This window comes from Aspergillus ibericus, assembly GCF_003184845.1.
Source record: "Aspergillus ibericus CBS 121593 unplaced genomic scaffold BO80scaffold_16, whole genome shotgun sequence".
Taxonomy (NCBI): domain Eukaryota; kingdom Fungi; phylum Ascomycota; class Eurotiomycetes; order Eurotiales; family Aspergillaceae; genus Aspergillus; species Aspergillus ibericus.
In genome coordinates, this window is record NW_020292114.1 from 498,631 (window position 1) to 517,855 (window position 19,225).

General features: G+C 53.6%; 6 protein-coding genes across 6 annotated transcripts; 4 read left to right on the top strand and 2 right to left on the bottom strand.

The window, feature by feature from the left end:
• The first annotated feature begins 1,628 nt into the window (after positions 1 to 1,628).
• BO80DRAFT_56756 (peroxidase/cytochrome P450 family protein) lies at positions 1,629 to 5,761 on the top strand. Its single transcript, XM_025724606.1, has 11 exons — positions 1,629 to 2,290; positions 2,346 to 2,443; positions 2,496 to 2,737; positions 2,789 to 2,993; positions 3,047 to 3,187; positions 3,241 to 3,331; positions 3,381 to 3,711; positions 3,761 to 4,104; positions 4,152 to 5,291; positions 5,338 to 5,617; positions 5,675 to 5,761. The coding sequence occupies exons 1-11, from the start codon at positions 1,892 to 1,894 to the stop codon at positions 5,734 to 5,736; spliced, it is 3,333 nt and encodes a 1,110-aa protein (XP_025576085.1). The 5' UTR covers positions 1,629 to 1,891; the 3' UTR covers positions 5,737 to 5,761.
• Positions 5,762 to 6,078: 317 nt separating this feature from the next.
• BO80DRAFT_56659 (uncharacterized protein) lies at positions 6,079 to 7,385 on the top strand. The gene is made up of 3 exons (XM_025724605.1): positions 6,079 to 6,283; positions 6,857 to 7,019; positions 7,302 to 7,385. Exons 1-2 carry the CDS (start codon positions 6,158 to 6,160, stop codon positions 6,983 to 6,985), a joined length of 255 nt encoding a protein of 84 aa, XP_025576086.1. The 5' UTR covers positions 6,079 to 6,157; the 3' UTR covers positions 6,986 to 7,019; positions 7,302 to 7,385.
• A 997-nt stretch (positions 7,386 to 8,382) lies between these two features.
• On the top strand, positions 8,383 to 9,918 carry BO80DRAFT_380628 (uncharacterized protein). The gene is made up of 3 exons (XM_025716810.1): positions 8,383 to 8,398; positions 8,449 to 9,210; positions 9,266 to 9,918. Exons 2-3 carry the CDS (start codon positions 8,838 to 8,840, stop codon positions 9,763 to 9,765), a joined length of 873 nt encoding a protein of 290 aa, XP_025576087.1. The 5' UTR covers positions 8,383 to 8,398; positions 8,449 to 8,837; the 3' UTR covers positions 9,766 to 9,918.
• Positions 9,919 to 11,685: 1,767 nt separating this feature from the next.
• BO80DRAFT_56904 (uncharacterized protein) lies at positions 11,686 to 13,578 on the top strand. Its single transcript, XM_025724607.1, has one exon. The coding sequence runs from the start codon at positions 12,129 to 12,131 to the stop codon at positions 13,137 to 13,139; it is 1,011 nt and encodes a 336-aa protein (XP_025576088.1). The 5' UTR covers positions 11,686 to 12,128; the 3' UTR covers positions 13,140 to 13,578.
• Positions 13,579 to 13,997: 419 nt separating this feature from the next.
• On the bottom strand, positions 13,998 to 16,022 carry BO80DRAFT_424592 (flavin monoamine oxidase family protein). Its single transcript, XM_025719323.1, has 4 exons — positions 15,613 to 16,022; positions 15,525 to 15,562; positions 15,084 to 15,472; positions 13,998 to 15,034 (listed from the first exon to the last, which is right to left on the bottom strand). Exons 1-4 carry the CDS (start codon positions 15,736 to 15,738, stop codon positions 14,019 to 14,021), a joined length of 1,569 nt encoding a protein of 522 aa, XP_025576089.1. The 5' UTR covers positions 15,739 to 16,022; the 3' UTR covers positions 13,998 to 14,018.
• Positions 16,023 to 16,268: 246 nt separating this feature from the next.
• Positions 16,269 to 18,644, bottom strand: BO80DRAFT_501674 (homeobox transcription factor). Its single transcript, XM_025724294.1, has 3 exons — positions 18,295 to 18,644; positions 18,101 to 18,212; positions 16,269 to 18,033 (listed from the first exon to the last, which is right to left on the bottom strand). The coding sequence occupies exons 1-3, from the start codon at positions 18,492 to 18,494 to the stop codon at positions 16,585 to 16,587; spliced, it is 1,761 nt and encodes a 586-aa protein (XP_025576090.1). The 5' UTR covers positions 18,495 to 18,644; the 3' UTR covers positions 16,269 to 16,584.
• Positions 18,645 to 19,225: the final 581 nt, after the last annotated feature.

Consider the following 19,225-nt stretch of genomic DNA (forward strand, 5'->3'; position numbering starts at 1 on the left):
AAACAGACCGGCTGTCAGCCAGCCAGCCACAAGACTCCGTATTCGGAGGTCTTCGCTAATCGCTAACGAGCGACTGGCTTAGGTTAGAGATCAGCGAATCAGACACCCATCCGATCGATCGGGAGGCCTAGATATTGAGTGACGAACACCATCCTCGGTGTGGATCCTCCACCCACGAAGATCCTCTCTCATCCAGCTCGCTGTGCGACCACGGAAGGAGCCCAAATACGTAGACTGCGAAAATAGTCTGTTGTACCCGTGATGCAGCAGTCGTGCCTGTTAGTCTTGGGACGTTTCTGACTATGTTTTCGCGGCTATCGCTGACGATTCGTATTTTCCGACAAAAGCAATCATGATCGGTATCCAGGGATGGGGACAGGTCTAATGCCCAGACTGCCCTGATAGATACGTATGGAAGATTGCCAGCACCAACACCGCGGCCAAATCCACGAATTCCACGGAAAGTTTAATGAGGATGATCCCGTGTCGCGAACGCGTGGGTACCCTACTGCTGGCCCGTCCCCGATTGGACCCCGCTGAAATCTGTGTTGGGATCTTGGCCTTTGGCGAAGGACTCCTCACTTGGGAGGGTATCCCGCCAATGAACGAGGCCCCTACCGTCCTGGCTACGTACTATGTACTTGCTCATGCGTTCTGGCCGCGATGAGTGTAACCCACCATCGCTCGATCGGTCTCTCCCACCTATGCGGTGTGGTCCTTGCTTCCAAGGTCACAATATGTTGCTGCTTGGTAGGGTGATCCTGCAGCCTGCAACAGGCAATGATCGGTGAGCCGTGCTAGCGGGAGAGGGTCCCCAGAGTGGGCCCTCAGCTCAGACGTCAGGCTCTCTAGACTGGACACCATTGGCCTGCCGCGGCGAGCGCGAGTCAACCTCATATAGGATCATTGCTATTGAGTTCTGCAGTTCCACTACGTCTGTTTGCGCTCGGGTGGACGTAGGAACATCACCCATAGTTCGGCACAGTCCGGTGTTTTGCTCTCAGCTCTGCCATGAAATGGTGTTCTGCAATTGGTATTTTGGAGCCGAAGTGGAGACGGACCCTTCCCAGCTCCAGCGCCATGGCCTCGTTTCCGTCCTGAAGGTGGTGCTCATTGCCGTGCTTTCTCTGTGGCTGGCGAGAGTGGAATCACGTCACCCTATTGATTGGCACCACCCAATCGACATGATCCTCTTTTTGTCCGAACGCGTTCCGTACAATGGCCTTTTCCTTCCGCCCCCCTCCATTTTCATTCGACCGAAGACAAGCAAAGTGGCTGCCGCTTGCCTAGCTACCGCTGCCCTTGCTAGCCAGTTACCCCCAAGTCAGCCAGCTTCAGGCGTCTTCTTGCATGTAGGAGGGTAGATCCTGCATGTACCGCCGCAAAAATTCGTGTTATGTACTCCGTTCTTCGGCCGCAGTTCAAGGCCACCTTGCACAGCGGAACCACGTTTGTTTCCACATGCCCCTTTACCCAGCACTCGGTCGACCCGACGATCCCCACTCTTCCCGGGGCAAAGGGTCAGCCAAACTCAAGGGCCGTGGTGCTAGTACCCGCGGGGCTTGATCGATAGATCAGCAGCATCTGGATACGGTACACATGCTAGTGGCGGTCCGCCTTAATCGGGCAATTACTATTGTGGTGATGGGGATTCGATGGCTGGTTCCACAAATTGGCTGGCACAGTTGATAATTTGATACTGGCCTAAAGCATGTCGACCCCATGCGTTGTTGCTTTAAAACCTATTCTTCCGACGGATCAGTTCAATGTCTTGTTATTGCTGATTTCTTCATTTTGCCCTTTGCACGCTCTGTTTTGCTCCATCTTTGGTTCTGGATTTTGTTATCTTGCCCTCGTTCCCTCTTGACGTATTGCGAGTTACATAATCATAATGTTGCGCCGATTTTCATCGACCTTTAAAAAGTCGTCGAAAGGCGATCGGGAGGCGAAGCCGAATGGAACCCAGGTAAACGGGCAGAAGCGTCAGTCGAAAGTGCCGACGGCGGGGGACTCATCCACGGAAGAGAGTCGCAGCGATCGCAGCGACAAGAGTGACGATGGCCTGCCGGCATTCGAAAAGTATGCCCAGGTCTTACACGCTTCTCGGCGCCCTTTGCCAACCCAGAATGGCGATGGCACCTACCTGGAGCACGAGCACTCGAGCAGCTTGTTCCAGGATCTGCGATCCCTGGGTATTAATGACGCCGGGACGCTGAAGGATCTCATCAAGACCAAAGCGAAGGGAGAATACATCAACGATAAGACAATGCTTATGGAGCGAATTATCAAAGTAAGTCGATATTATTCTGAGTGTGCTCGGTTGCTAATGGGTGCTCCTTCAACAGCTCGTCAGCAGCCTCCCAGGAAACTCGAAGACCCGCGCCGACCTCACAAATGCCTTTTTGGACGAACTCTGGGGTTCCTTGCCTCACCCACCTCTGTCGTAAGTCGAGGCTTAGTGTTTAGATCAGGGCGCTCGCCCTAATACGCTGCAGGTACATGGGAGAGGAATATGCCTACCGTTCAGCCGATGGTTCCAACAACAACCCGACTCTTCCCTGGCTAGGCGCCGCCGATACCGCCTATGCGCGTTCGATCGCGCCTTTAACGATCCAGCCCGGTGGGTTGCCAGATGCCGGTCTGGTTTTCGATTGTCTATTTGCGCGCGAGAAATTCACCCCTCATCCGAACAAAGTGTCGAGTCTGTTCTTCGACTGGGCGTCGCTTGTCATCCACGGTTTGTTAGCCCCCTGATGTGGTCACAACATGGCGCTGATACTAGGAGTAGATATCTTCCAGACGGATTACAGAAACCCTAATGTCAACAAGACGTCTGCCTATCTCGATCTCTCCATCCTGTACGGGGATAACCAGGAAGACCAGGACTTGGTGCGGACATTCAAGGATGGAAAGCTGAAGCCCGATACTTTCTCGGAACAGCGACTCCAGGCGTTCCCACCAGCCTGCTCCGTGTTGATGGTTATGCTTAGCAGGTTTGTACTGTTCTTCTGGACCGGGAAAGGTTCTAACTGGGTCTGTCCAACAGATTTCATAATTGGGTCGTAGGGGAGCTGGCAGCTATTAACGAAAATGGCCGCTTCAACAAGCCCAAGGCTGATCCCGACGAGGAGAAAACGAGAAAGGCTTGGGCCAAATACGACAACGATCTTTTCCAGACCGGACGACTGTATGACATTCCACACATCGCTGTGACTGATGCGAAGGTCTGACCATTCATAGGATTACATGCGGCCTTTTCATCAATATCACTCTCTACGATTATCTACGCACCATTGTCAATTTGAACCGGAGCAATTCCACTTGGTGCTTGGTAAGTGGACATTCAACCGGTGGTTTGTGCTGAGACTGACCAACAACAGGATCCCAGAGCGCAGATGGAGGGCAGCAAGAGTACCCCATCTGGGCTTGGTAACCAGTGCTCCGTGGAGTTCAACCTCGCATATCGCTGGCACTCGGCTATCAGCGCCAATGATGAAAAGTGGACTGAGGAGGTCTACGAAGAACTCATGGGGAAGCCTGCCGCGGAGGTCTCGATGCACGAGCTTCTCCAGGGGCTTGGCAAATACGAGCGAGAGATCCCCAAGGACCCATCCAAACGCACGTTTGCCAACCTCAAGCGCCAGGAAGATGGAACGTTCAAAGACGAGGAACTTGTGAACATCCTAGTCAATGCCATCGAGGATGTTGCCGGTAAGTTGAGATATGACAACCAAGAAGAACAGTCAGCTTACCATTGTAGGCTCCTTCGGCGCACGGAATGTGCCCAAGGTCTTAAAATCCGTGGAGATCCTGGGCATTGAACAAGGCCGCAGATGGAATGTCGGCTCTCTGAACGAATTCCGCAAGTTCTTCGATTTGAAGCCATACGAGAGGTTTGAAGACATTAACTCCAACCAAGAAGTCGCCGACGCGCTTCGTCATCTGTACGAGCATCCGGATTATGTGGAACTCTACCCTGGTATTGTAGCTGAAGAGGCCAAGGAGCCCATGATTCCTGGTGTTGGCATTGCTCCTACGTACACGATTTCTCGTGCAGTTCTCTCCGATGCCGTGGCACTTGTGCGCGGTGACAGATACTATACCGTGAGTATCCACCAGCCTTGTAAGGCCCTCGGCTAACCATGCTTCAGATTGACTACAACCCACGCAATCTTACCAACTGGGGATACAATGAGGTCCGGTATGATCTGAACATCAACCAGGGATGCGTGTTCTACAAACTCGCGCTGCGGGCCTTCCCGAAGTTCTTCAAGTCTGATTCTATCTACGCACACTACCCCATGACCATCCCCAGCGAAAATAGGAACATCATGAAGGACCTTAGCCGCGAGTCTCATTATTCTTATGACCGGCCTCGCTACACTGAGGCTGCTCCGACCCTGCTGTCCTACCCCAACGCCAAACTCGTCCTGAACAGCCCGAACGACTTTCATGTGCTCTGGGGGGGACTTAGCTCGCTCCATGCTGGAAAGGGAGGTATTGACTTCTGGAGTAAGTCCTACGACAACGATCAATGGCGGAAGAACATCCGAGACTTTTACGAGGACGCCACCTTGAAGTTACTCGGCGAGAAATCTTGCAAGCTGGCTGGGATCAAGCAGGTGGACATCACCCGGGATGTCGGAAATCTGGTGCCCGTCCATTTCGTCTCCAAGATCTTTTCGTTGCCGCTGAAGACGAAGAGCAATCCCCGGGGCATCTTCACTGAGCATGAGATGTTCATGATCATGGCGGTGGCCTTCACTTCCACGTTCTTCGATGTTGACCCTACCAAGTCATTTGCGCTGCACCATGCAGCCCGCGCTGTCTCGCAGGAGCTGGGTCGGGTGGTGGAAGGTCACGTCAAGTCCATCAACTCTCCCGGATTCCTTCACAGTATCATCGACAGCTTCCGCGATGACCACAATGCCCTGAAGGACTACGGCGATCAGCTGATCAAGCGTCTTTTGGAGAGCGGCCTGGGAGTGTCCGAAGTGACCTGGGGCCAGATCCTGCCGGCCGCCGTTGAGATAGTTCACACCCAGGCTCAGATGTTCACCCAGATCATCAACTTCTACCTCACGCAGGGCAAGGCATATCTTCCGGAGATCAACCGCCTGGCCCGGGAGGAGACCGAGGATGCGAATGACAAGCTTGCCCGGTACTGTCTGGAGGCTGTCCGTCTGAATGGCAACCTGGGCACCTACCGCCAGTCTCAGACGCATCTCACCGTGTCTGATGAGAGCGGCCAATACACCATCAAGCCAGGCGAGAAGGTGTTTATCGGCTCGGTATGTGATCCCACTGATACCCTTCTACTGGACTAATGTTCGATAGGAGAGAGCGAACCGTGACCCCAGAGCTTTCCCATCGCCCAACGAAGTGCGTCTTGACCGGCCTCTAGAGTCCTACCTGCGCTTTGGCACTGGCCCGGAGAGTGGACTGGGCACGGATGCCACCCTGATCGCGGTCACTGCCATGGTGCGGATTGTCGCTCGTCTGGACAACCTCCGGCCTGCTCCTGGGGCTCAGGGGCAACTGAAGAAGATTCCTCAGGCGGCTGGATTCTCGGTATACCTGCGGGAGGACCACGGCAGTTATTCCCCGTTCCCGACCAGTAAGTCTGTTCTGTTCTTGCTCTTTGCGTTCAACTTGCTGATGCGAATTATTTTAGCCTACAAAGTGCACTATAACGGGGATGTGCCCGCTCCTAAGCGACAGGTGACGACTGTTTGAGTGGTGACTCGCTTTGGTATCATGTGTTTTACGTTTGAGATATCCTTGTGTTAATCAAAATGCTGTTTCTTCCGTGCTTTATGTGATTCATTATACATCCGCGTAATCGTATAAGCAGTCAAGGTCCCGAGGCTGTCCTCGCACTCGCATGTAGACCAACTTGCTAATTGCAATCGCGCGGCGCCTATCCGACTGCCTCTTTCTAGTCGCATGCAGCCCGACCTACTGAATCACACTAGACCATCCCCACCCAATCCAATCATGACATTAAGCGCCGAGGTCAAGCACTGAAGCGGACACGTCCGCGAGATGCAGACCCACTTGAATCCTGAGTCCAGGGTATTAGAAGACCCTTCTGACCCTGTCCTTACCAATGCAGCCAGACATTGGAGAATCCGGGTGGCGGCTTACCCCGTGGTGAATGGAGTTGGGATGGCGCCTAATGGGCCGTCGTGACTCGGTGGCTTGCTCTGAACGTCACCGGACCAGCGGCAGGGTCAGCCCTACTCTGACTCCGCGTCCACCAGGTTCCCTCAGCATTGCATCTTCCGGTTGATCTCGCCAACCGCTCGGTTGCTTCCAGCCATCGTATCTAGCATAGGTAACCTCCATCCTACCTATCTACCTCATCCGTGCACTGAACCATACTTATGAACTATATCCCACAGACAGACACAGTGACCGTGACGACTCCTCTATCATCATTCAATTAACCACCTAGACACCCATCCAATAACCACCCCCCGACCCGCCACGGGGAACCGACCGCGCCCGACAACGGTTCAGGGGCACGGGCTGCCAGCCCCGCGCTAACGGATCTAACCTAGCGCTGGTTACTCCGTAGTGGTTAGTGGTTTGATGAGCCCGTCGTCCGCGGATCGTCTCAGCCGGTTAGCATCCTGGTCGGTCCTGTTCACTAGGACTAGGACTAGGCTGTGTCGTATCCTGGTTGCTCTGTCTGACGGACTTATTTATCGCGGGTGCCGTCCACCCAGCATACTATTATTGACAAGCTTCTTACTCTACTTGATATCTACCATCGGCTGGTGAGTTATTTCCTTCGTTATGTTTATGGTGGTATGGATAATGTTGAATAGGTGCTGATGATTTACAGATCTCATCTAATCCTACTTCTACTCAGCAACACCCACCACCCAACCAAACAATAAACCATGCCCGTCCTCACCCCCCACGACCGACCCAAAACCGACTACGAGCGGTGGCTCGAATCCCAACCCGACAGTTCTAGTTCCAGTTCCAATTCCCTGACCAGTGGCAACCAAGTACAATACCACCCGCCGAATCCCGATCTCGAGACGGACGACACCTCGTCTAATGACGCCGGGAATAGACATGGACACGCGCACGGGATGTTTCTGCATCATACGTATCATCGCCAGGGCGCGGTGGGGCATGGGTATGGTGTTCGGGTGGATGGATCGTATACGTTCGTGCCGGGGGATTATGGGGTGCTGGTGGTGAAGGTCGTGGTGTTGGTGTTGTTGGTGGTGGGGGTTCTACGGGTGGGGAGGGTGCTGAGAGGAAGGCGTGGATGGGATCGGCAGGTACAGATTTAGAGTCTTGGTCGGGTCTGAGTTAGGGACAGGGTCTGGGCTTGGGTTTGGGGACACCGCGGGTCGGGTCTCGGGTGGATTATGGGCGGAAGAAGGGTTTGGTTGAGAAGAACGCTGGTCGGGTGAGGATCTGGGTGGTTGGTTTGGTATGGAGTTGGCGTTGTTTCAGCTGGTCATGTACACAAGTTTGTACTATTGTTTGTTAGTTGGTTTGATATCCATGCTTGGTTTGGTTATGTAGCCGCGCGGTAAGATTGTATCTAAGTAGAATGAGAGTCGTTTATTGGTTTCGGTATACGGAGTATCCATTGACCTTCTATTCATAGCCTGCTGCTGCTGCGGCTGCACATGTCGGAGAAACCACCTCCAGCAGCACTACCGATCCAAACCCATAAATCCACAAATGGGACGAAATCCCCCTTACTCCACCCACCGCTGCTAAGTTCGCGACGGCGCTTAGACTCCCCTCGCAGTGTCTATCTATCTAATACCTATTAGCCATCGCTCAACCTTCCCAGTGGGGATAGAACGAGACGACGATCCGTCGCCCCACGCAATATCACCACGTTGGTCCGATTGGACGCCGAAGCGCTGTCCTGGGGAGGGGAATAGATAAGTGTAATTTCCTGGGCAGATAAATAGGACTAGGGACGGTGCTGGGAGCTGAATCAGGAGGTTTGGCTACTGCGGGGCTAATGCTGGGACTTAATTTTAGGGTGTTGTATTCCACCAAGGTAACTTTCTTTGTTTGGGGATAAAAATTAGTGGGTGAGGGGTTAGCGAGTAGTTGGATATAAGTGAGAGGATTGTTTGGTTTATTTACTATGTAAGATATTGATTGCTATGTCGACTCTATGTACATACTGTGATGGTGATGGCGATGGAATCCTTCGGGTACCGGCTGGGGAATGTGATGGGTATGGGTGGGGCGAGCAATGGCCCAGGGGAATCCTACCTACACTACTCCGTACACTACGGAGGATGGAGGATGGATCAGCACTGCCAAGCTTGCTTCGGTTCACTCGCTATCTAAATTATTGGATGACCAGTTACGGCATGCTTTGACACGGACTAGGATCATGAAGCACGTCGGTATGGACCCTAGCAGTTGGTGGTCAGGCGCCTAATGTTGTTACAGAGTCCCAACTCGCCATACACCCTCACCCAACTTGACACTATCGTGAACCTACCCAATCTCCAATCTCACACTGCAAATACTTCATCCGGTTCTTCCCTTCTCGCTTTCTTCCGAGCCGTCATATCGCGAGCCATTGGTCCAACAAAACCCGGGCGCTTACAGACCTCCAGATACCCAACATCCACCCTATACAAAGAACCCTCACATTAGCCGCCGAGCAGCGTCAGAGACAACCATGCACTTAAAGCAAGCCATCTCCATCTCCAGGATGAATCTCATCGCCGTGCGACCCGTCAAACATCCAGCGCCACGGGCTATCTGCCACCTATCCTACTGAGTCACCTTCCAAGATAACCCCCTCTACATCCTCCACCATCTTGAAAGAACAAATGTCCAACGACCTAGCCCCTCCATTCGGCTACCCCCTCCGCCGCAACGGGTCCTGCTACGACACCGAAAACGACTGCGGCACGACCTGGGGTCCCTACCACGAATGCTGTCCCAAGGGCGCCACCTGCGCCCCGGGAAACTGCTGCCACTCGGCCGCCGCCTGTGGCAACATTCTCAAACTGAACCCGCATTGCGGGAATACTTCGGCGGTGCTGTACTACGAGAATGATTACTTTTGTTGCGCGAATGGGACGGATGCGTTCGCCTGGGTGTCGGATGGGTTTGTGGGGTGTACGAATGATGTTGCGACTTTGGGGTCCGAGTTTAGTTTGTTGTCGCCGGTGTCGACGACGCAGAGTTCGGCGAGTTCTAGTATGTGCATGTGTCTGCCTTGCGTTGAGTGATGGGATAGTGCTAATGTGTATAGCTCCGACTGCGTCGACAACATCACACCCCCTCATAACTACCGCTACGGGTTCGGCTACAGCAACACGACAAACAACAACATCCCCACCCACCGCATCCTCCACCCCTCTCTCATCCTCAAAAACCAACATCCCCGCCATCGTAGGCGGGATCGTCGGCGGCGTCGCAGCTCTCGGTCTAATCATCTGTCTCGTCTGGTTTCTGCTCTTCCGTCGAGCGAGAGCCGTGCGTAGACACCAACATCAACAACATCAACAACATCAACCAAATCAACCAATGTCCTTCCTCGGTCCACGAGCAAAGAACCACCATCCAACCGAGTTGCAGGCTGATCCCAACCCCCCGGTTCCGGAACTAGCGCCCAATCCGCCCGTCTATGAATTGACCTCCCGACCACCGGTGTATGAATTGGCATCGAGACCGCCAATCTATGAGTTGGGGTCGCGACCCCAAGTGTATGAGTTGCCTGTGGGGTCGTTCGGGGAGGGGGGAAGAATATGATTCTACCTTTGGGGGGTAGCTGGGTAGCTGGGGAAGATAGTATCTACCTGCGTGGTTTTGTTCAGGGATGAACTTTTCTCTCTGGATTGTATATATCCGTTGTGAATTGTCTATACAAGATATACAAGATATCTCGCGTGCCTAGTGAAAAATAGCCTGTAATGTTTCTTTCGTGCCTGTTCCTCTGATATCAGTCATTTCCCCGAGAGAGAGAGAGAGAGAGAGAGGTTGTTGGGGGGGGGGGGGGGAGAAAGGGAGCGAAGGGCTCTTGTTGTGGGCCAAACCAACCTGTGCAGGCACTCTACCCTGGCTCGAGCATTGGCGAAGTAGTATATCATCGTCGTTGTGAGTTCCTTGACATCAAGTGGATAGATTAACTGAGTTTGGCGTTGGAGTAGCCAGCATCTCCAGCTTGAGAGGATGTGTGAGATTGGGTATATACTATTGTGTACTTCTCAATGGATCTATACTAGGGACGGCAACTGCGGTGCTTTTGTCTACGGATTAGATTTGGCCGCTGGTTGAGATGTAGAAGGTTGAGAATAAGATTGAGTTAATTAGCTAGAGTGGACAAGGAATTGGTGGTTGTGGCAATATAGATAGAGCACTGGTTTTGATACGGTAGGTATTAGAGAATGCTTATATCAAATGTAGAATACAGAGTATATAGCAAAGGACTGAGGAACTGCATCTTGATATTGTCAATGTAACTGACGAGGCATAGCAGAAGATGCAGGGGTTGAGACAAGATAAAGGCATCAGTCATAGATTACTTGATTATTACGGGGGATCAGGTACATAGCACTGATATACTACAACTGACACGTGCTCTCGGTTATGAAGCATGGCAAACCACTGTACAGATCTGCTAGTTATGCCACTAAGATCAAGCCTGAAATGGGGCATATCAGCCAGGTTTGTAGGTTAATCGTGCTCGGTTGATCTCGTGTTGAAAGATTTGTGCTTTGTTGACTACCAGTAACTAAGGCTGAGCTGGTCATTGTCCTGGAGTACCTCCTCGACAGAATTATATCCTGGTTCTAGAAACACATGTCTTAGTCAGTAGTCTTGCAAAACCTAGTTCAATACCTATGGTCGGTTGCTCCTGTTAAAAGACATCCGATCATGCAGCGTGATGAAGATATGCTCGGTCACCAAGATGCCAAACAGACACGTTGCAAGGTCGGATGCGCCTCTATCTTTCAAGTAGGATCGCAGACGAGCAACTGATATATTATCATGTTGAACCAAAGCGTGTAAGGCCTGTCGCCAACTTCCGTCAGTTTATCCAGAGCTGGAGTCAGGGTCGGAATGACAACGGTTGGAAACGTCCCCGTAGAGTTGGGCGGGTGAGGGTGCAAGTCACCAACGCCTTGATCTCTGGTACTTCGTAATCCAAGCCTGCAATACGAAGGATCGATTGACAAACACTTGCTCGGATGGGACGGAGAGTTGATGAATAGCAAGTGGCTGAGCATATCCAATGCCCGTCAATAGATATGCAGCTGCATGACATTAGTGTGGTGTGGTTCTGGAAGCGTGCGGCATGTCTAGGCCGGCCCAGACTTCGAGTCCAGTTTGCTCGCTCGGGGTTTCTTCTTGCGCTTTCGCCGATCCAGAAAGGCGACGCGTACGGAGTAGTATATTCTCATTCTGATGACAGACCGTCACTGATCGGGGTTGGATGGGTGTTCGCGCTGCGGATGGCCGCCGGAGATGCCGAAGCTGAGGCGATGCGCCGTCAGCAGTAACTCGTGAATGACAGCCAATATGGCTATGAATTCCCGATGATGATCATCATCATGTGAGAGAGGCTGAAGAGAACATCATCGAAGGATGAGTGGACGTGGAGGAACGAGACGACAGGAGCGAAGGTCAGAGGAAGAAAAGCAAGTCAGGTGGCGGCGGGAGGGCCTGAGCTTCCCCTCGTGTGTTTTCCGATCGATTCTCCAGCGCTTCCCTTCCCATCCATCCTTCTGCCCGTCTGGACTTGAACTCTTGACCTCACCACTCAACTTTCCCTGGTCTCTTGCGACCTCCCCTTATCTCTTCTGCCCCCACGTTCTCGCTGGGGCTTCCAGGTCCACCCCCCTGGGAACTCCATCTCCATTAGCGCCAGGCCAAATCATCCTTGTGGCCCTCCCCGGCGCAGTTTTTGTGTTCCACCCCCCTGAGCTGCGACCTCCGTTTGCCTCTCCACTCCTACCGCCCCCAGCCCGAATCCGAATCCAAATCCAAATCCAACTTGGATACGGAACGGTACCACTTTCTGGTTCGGCTCGCCTGTGGTTACCGCTGAATCTTTGCCGGTGGTTCCCCCAGCATGAGGCCCGTTTAACTCAACTTCCTGGTTGCAGAGAGATATGGAAGCGTCACATCCGCCCCCCGAGGGGATTATGCTTCCCCCCAGCCCGGTTGGTTCGACCGATTCACTCGACTCGACCTCGTCCGGCTCTCCCACAGAGCTCTCCAGAGAGGCGAAATGCGGCGATAACGTCATGATCACTCTGTCCCTCACACCTGATCCCCCCGTGCAAACTCCTACTCGTCTCCCTTTTACGCGTTCCCATTTCCGGTCACGATCGATGGTCGAGGTCCCCGGCCTCCCCCCCATGACCCGCGCCCATTCGTCGCCAGGGCTAGACTCACGGGGAAGATATATATTTGGCACCAATCGCGGGTCTCCGGCGAACGTGGGGGATGCTGCGCAGCGCTATCTGCCCTTGCAGGTCACCACTGGAGACGGCCTAGAGTCCAGAATGGTACCCCTGAACATATCGGAGACCATCTCAGAACATGCGGAGCTGGATACCAGCCTGGTCTCCTCTCCCTCCCAACTCGACTACCACCCGACCTCGCCGGTTTTCTCGCATACGCTGCCTCGTGTCGGCCGTCGCCGACCCTCGTCCCCTCTTCACTTCCAAAGCCCAACCTCGTCCGCCCAGGCGATGGGCAGTCCCTCCGGTCATTCCTCCCCCGTGATCCTGGGGATGAGATATAATGAGTCCTACCCGGGGTATTCGGCATCTGCGACATCCTCTGTACCCTCGACCCCGACGAGCCTTCGATCCCGCAGTCCGAGCATCTCCTCGTTGGAGACGATCCCCGATATCCCAGACGCCGAAGCTGCAGCCATCGAGGCGGACAGGATCGCGGCATTGAAAGCTGCAGCCGATAAGGCGGATGAGGCAGAAGCGGCGAGCAACGGTAATCGACGGCGTGGGGCATCCGACGCTTCGGGGCCATCCAGCAGTCTGACGATGCGGGGCGGATCGGTGGGCTACGGTGCGCGGGCAGATAAACGCAAACGTTGGAGTGTGTGTGGAGCCGAGCGTCGACAGGATTTAGACTTGGAAACGATCTGGGAAGACTGAGCGCGATGCAGACATCGATCTCACCATCCGTCAGCGTACTCGGCATACCTATGTCGCTCAGTGACAATTGGACACCCGTTCAATGTTATGTTTCTGCCGGGTTGTCATATCAGATACCCAACTCGACAACCCGTACACCACCATCCATCATATTGGGAATGAATCCTATCACTTTAGGAGACAACACAGTTCAAACGTCTTTGCTTGTTGCTTCTCGCTGTGTATCAGGCGCCAATACGGAAATCCTCAACTGCCACTGACTGTTTCCGCCTTCATCCTCAACAATCATCATTAGCTCTTGCACAGGAAGGCCGCGGCTGAGAATCGCGCAGGTTCGTCGATGCTCTGCCAGTCGAGTTTGTTTATCTTATCTGGTTCTCTTTCCAGCATGGCGCATGGTACTTTCTTCATGCCATTGGGGGCGTATTGCGTATTGCTTTCTGCTCTCTTCCTTTACCGTGCTCATTGCATTGTTCGTTTTCTTTCTTCTCGGGTGAACTGGATTGATTGATTGATTGACAGCAATATGTGGTTGTGATTCCCCTGTGATTGTCCTTGTTGTCTATTGTTCTCTATAGCACTTATGGGTCGGCCTTGTGTATTCCTTTTCCTGTACTATGGACATGCGTGTGTTCTGGCTGGTGAGTGTGCGTGCGGGTGTGTAAATACTGGTAGTTTGCGATACTGCAATCATACATATTTAGCTGTACACCAACAGAGTGCCTATATACACGAGTGTAGATATAGTATATATCGATCCAAAAAGAACCAAAGAATCTCCAAAGCAAGAAAAACAAAAAATAAACAAAAAAAAAGAAAAAAAAAAAAAGCTATATACCAACCCAAACCCCCAACCAACACAAGCCTACTATCCCCCACCTACAAAAGCCCCTTCGCCCTCGCCGACGGCAACGAATCATCCCTCTCCAACCCAATGCCCACCCTCCCCAAGCCATACAAATTACAAATCTGGCCTGCCGCGCGCTCCCCACTCCAATACGCCCCCGTGGTGGTCCCCAACGCCACAAACGGCGCCGTATGTTCACCCGCGAACCACACCGCCCGATCCACACCCAGCCCCGCTCTCAGGACCTCAATATCCCGATCTCCCTGCGTGAGCCCGACTTGGAAATTGCAGTAGGATCCGTTGCCGGCGTAGGGGTCGTTTTGCCATTGGGTGGCGGTGAAGGCGAGCGGGGTGCAGTCTGGGGAAGAGGCGGAGTAGCCGTGGAGACGGGAGTAGAAGGGGTGGAGGAAGGTGTTGAGGAGGTTGTAGGATTCGTCATCGCTGGAGGAGGAGGAGGTGGTGGTGGTGGTGGAGGAGGGGATGGTTGCGAGTTTGGAGACGATGTAGGTGGAGCAGGGGCCGAAGGTGTAGAAGAGGAGGGTGGGGTGGGCGCAGGATGGGGGGAGAGCGGCGAGGGAGATGCATTCTTGGTTCCAGATGATATTTTTGGGGGGGCTGGTGTATGTTGGGTTGAGGAATTGGGCGAAGGTGGGGTTGGTGAAGTTGGTGTATTTTGGGCTGGTTTCGGTGGTGGTGGTGGTGGTGTCGGCGTGCCAGAAGGCGCGGGGAAAGGTCACGTATACTTTTTCTAAGCGGCCGTAGGAGATGCTGTCGATGGCTTGGGTGAGGCGAGGGGGGAGTTCGGGGGTGAAGGCTTGTTTGTTGCGTTTCAGCCAGCCCAGTGGGCAGGTGACTACTACTTCGTCGAATTGGAAGGTTTCGCCAGATGCGGTGGTGAGAGTCACCTTGCCGGGGGATCTGAGGTCTTGTCGGGGTTCGGATTCGATCTTGACGATTGGCTGGTTGAAACGGATGTCGGCGCGCTGGAGGGCTGCTTGGGAGACATGCTTGAGGATGTTCTTATACGTCGATGCCACGAAGAAGTTATCTGGTGCCGGGTTAGTTGGGGTCGTGGTTGACTGGAGATAGGTACGTACTCCCATCTATGCACTCTTCGAGACAGAAGAACTTTAAACTCTGCCGTTCAATCGGGTCACCGACATATGCTCCCCATAGTCTGGAAGACTCGATGCACAGGTCCTTTTCGGTTGTGGTGAGGTCGGTTTCCTCGACCTTTTCCCGGATAAAGTCAAGCAGGCTTCGATCCGGTGGAATGGTGTCTTTATGGATGTTGCTATACTCAAAGGCGTTTTCGATAGTTGTCCACAAAACCTCTGATATCCTGGAGGCTGTATCATCATCGATAGCCTTTCCGTCTGGGGAAATTAACGCCTGGTTTCCTTCGAAGTCTTCAAGCACTGTCCCCGTGGCTTCTGCAATTGCGGCAATCGGGTTCTTTCCAGTGCCATGGATCCAATTGGGGCCCCTGAAACGAGTCAATTGGATGCAAAACCCGTTGAGGACCGGGGGTGGTATACATGTCTATCAGATGTGTATGGATCTTCGTTTGGTGTACCTGCTTCGGATCAGTGGATTGCTTGGTCAGGATAGGTGCATTATACGCACCCTGCCTCCAACCCTGTTCCTTGCTTCGAAGAGAGTCACGCGAGCGCCATTCTGGATTAAAATGTCGGTACATCTCAAGCCTGAGAGGCCGGCTCCGATAACCGCCACGTTGGGCCTTTTGCCCATGGCGATGGTCTTGTGAAAAAGAAAGAGATCTTCCCGAGATTGCAGCAATGAGTGGACGTCCCTGGTATTGACCGTATGCAGTCTGCGCCTGTTGTGCTACTCGATGTTAGTCCCCGGCCAAATCTCTAAGATCACGGTAAACGGCGCAAGTTGCAGCCGCTGAATATGCTTCCGAGCCACGACACGACAGCCACACCCAGACTTGAACAGGCCACAAAGAGACAGAACCAGCTGGACGGACCTACCCGGGGATGCAAACAATTACGTCTCCTGCTACGACACACAAGGGAGACACCCAGGAGCATCAGCTAGGAGGGGCGAGCGAGAGCCTTCTAGTTCTCTCAAGACGGGCAAAGTCCGGCGGTTATAAGTCAGCGGCCAGCCACGTGCCCGAGGCCCCAACTATACGGGGCCTGGCCAGTGGCCAGTGGCCACTCATCTCTCCGACTGCATATCACCCATCACCCCACCTCCCCTGGTACTCCACTTTATCAGGCGGCTACCTATCTATCAAACAGCTATCTTATCATCGCTTCACATTGTTTTGTTGTATTAGGCTATTCGGCTGTAATAGCATTGGGATATCATCTATGGCGTGCCACAGGGTTTCGTCATCAATCAGGATCCATGGTTGCAACTGCCTGGAGCGACCTGGAGCAGCCCACCGAGGAGAACGTAAAGCAATCATCTCACAAATCATACACACAATCACCCGCTTGCTGGCCTTGAACCTCCAATATTGAACTTTACAAAGGAAAGAAGGGATATGAAACAAAGGGGGAATGAAGAAGGGGAAAGAGACAAAGGAAAGGTCGATCATCAACCGGGCACTAGGAGGACTCGCTCTCATCTCCAGGCCCCTTGGCTCAGAGACAACAAGCCTTGGATGCAGTCCAGATCTTCTTCCTGGCTGGCACCTCCCCCGCCATTCATGAAGGCGGATACCTCGGCGTCCACCTCTGGTGCATCCTTGCCCATTACCCCGCTCGCGCGGTGGTGCGAGTGAGACACCCGTGAGTACCTTCCGGCGGATGCCACATCCCTGTTGGTTTTCCCATCCCGGCTGCTGGCCTCCCGGAGGATGGGACGCCGGGAGTGATGATGGGAAGTGGCTCGTCGGCGCATGTGGGAGACTCGGGTCCCCGGTATCCAGTTCTCCTTATCAGAGTCGCCCCATTGCAGCTCCAGATCGTCCTCTTTTGTCGAGAGCATTTTCGCGTTGGATAATTTATCGCCGAGGGTCGCCCGGCCAGTCTCCAGCCGACCCAGCGAAGAGACCGTGCGAGAAATCTTTCGCCTCTTCTCGCCAGTCGGTTTAGGAACAGGTGTGTTGAGATAGTCGGAATAGTTCAAGGCACTATGTCTTGCTGACATACTCCTCGTTAGCGAACGCTGACCGCGTGCACGAAAGAAGGCGGGGGAGCCAGCATTCGGTGCACTCTGGGAGCTGGTCGGGGTCGACAGCGCACTCCGCGCATCAGTGTCGAAGAAGGATTCCCAGTTGCGAGGATCTCGGGATCTCCCGAACATTCTTTCAGTCTCCATGGTGCCACCTCGCGGCGTACTAAAGGCCACGGCACTGTTGCTCCTCCGAAGTCCTGCAAATCTAGGCTTACGCGCCGAGAACATGGAAATACGGTTTTTGGACGGGGACGGCTCGCCATCGGCGCGGATCACGGCTTTTCCATCAGAGGACATGGCGATCCGCAGGGCATTCCGTCCTTTGGGAGGAGACGGAGTCAGCTCGCCTTCCTTGCGCACCATAGCCTCTCCATCAAACGAGAGCGATATCCGCAACGAGGGCGGCGATTTCATATCCTGGAACATCCCTGGTGTTGAAGATCCCTGCACAAATGGTCGGCTACCGCGGATGTCAGAGAACGATCGCTTCCTCTTGGCGGAATTCTGGTGGGATTCGTCGAGGGGTTCATCATGTGTCTGAGCTGGTTCTGGATCCGGAATGGCTTCGTCTGGGGCTTGCTGTGAATCCTCCACAGCTTCGGTGGCCAAGCTCGTTTGAGAGCTCAACCCCGCCGGGTCCAATTCGTTCTTATCCTCCACTACTTCAGATTCAAAAGACGTGTTATCGGATGGCTGCGTGTCTGGATTCCTGTCCTGGCAATTGTCTTCCGAATGCTCCGTCCCACTTGAAGATCCGGGTTCTATCGGTAGGTTGTCATCCGTCGCAGTTGGTTTTGACGCGTCAGGCACGTCCGACCGGGGCGCGAGGAGCTCATGAGGTTGCAGTGGCTTCGATTTCCGGCGATCATTCTGACGGCGGTTTTGGAACCAAATCTGAGTTCCCAGGCAAGAAAGGTTAGAATGCATGTGAGGTGGGCGTGGGTGGCCGTCGGAAACATACTTGGACTTCCTTCTCGCCCAGCGAGACGCGACTGACTATACTGGCTCTGGCGGTCTTGTCTGGTTTTGGGTTCCGTTGATACTCGGACTCGAGGATCGCGTGGTCTTCAGGACTATACGTGGAGGGTTGACGTGTCAGCGATATACTGGCTGAAAGCCATTGGACCGGGAAGTGGAATTGGTTTCCGTGCATACCTCGTCCGACGCCGTTTTTGGCGGGCCAGCAATTTATTGTCGACGCGTGGAGGAAGGTTCTGAGTAAGGGTTTTCTGAGAGTGGACTAGGAAGGCGTAATTAAGAGCAGCAGACTCGGATGGCTGGGCTGGGGGTGGCGAAGAGGCACATGCAGCAGCAGCAGCAGCAGCAGCAGCAGCAGAAGGCTCCGGATCAGACATGGTGGATAGCGGTAAATAGAGCGACACGCATGGGAGGACGGGGAGGACCAAGCAGTAAGGAAGGAAAGAAAGTAAAGAAAGACGGGGCCGCGGCCAAAGTAGAACGGCGAGGTGAGGTGAGCAGGAAATCCGGTGTGGGCACGAATCCCCAACCCGAAGGAGGAAAAAGACGCTTCATCTAATCGCGTCGCGATGTGGACGCGGGCGGGCGCCGCGGATTGTATGTAACTGCTCGTACGGAGTACTGTATGGTTCTCCGACCTCCGCTCTGCTGCCGAGGCCGATTCCGCCACGAGCTGTCCCTTGATTTACTCTATTCCTATAAACATTCAATCAATTCCCTTTTATCCTACCTACCCTATTCACTACTTTACTCCTTACGGACTACAATTATACTCATCAATGCAATCCTCCCCTGCCGTCATTCTAACATACTCCGTACCTATGTCCGAAGAAAGAGACCGAGGACCTTGAGTGTAACGTCCGTTCCAAGGTCCAGCGGAATAGCACCGCCGCGCGTAGTTTCTTCTGCCTGCCTGATCGCTGCCTTTTTCCCTGCTTAGCTCATACCTTACAGGCTGAAGTAACCAAGTCCGGTTCAGGCTCGCGCCTCGTGCGTGATCTTTGGATTTCGTTGTTATTGGTTGGTCCCTGGACATGGGGTGCCAATGTTCACCTACATTCTATTTAGTAGTCTAGAGGACGCTATGTTTCGTAGGTTATGAGTGGTT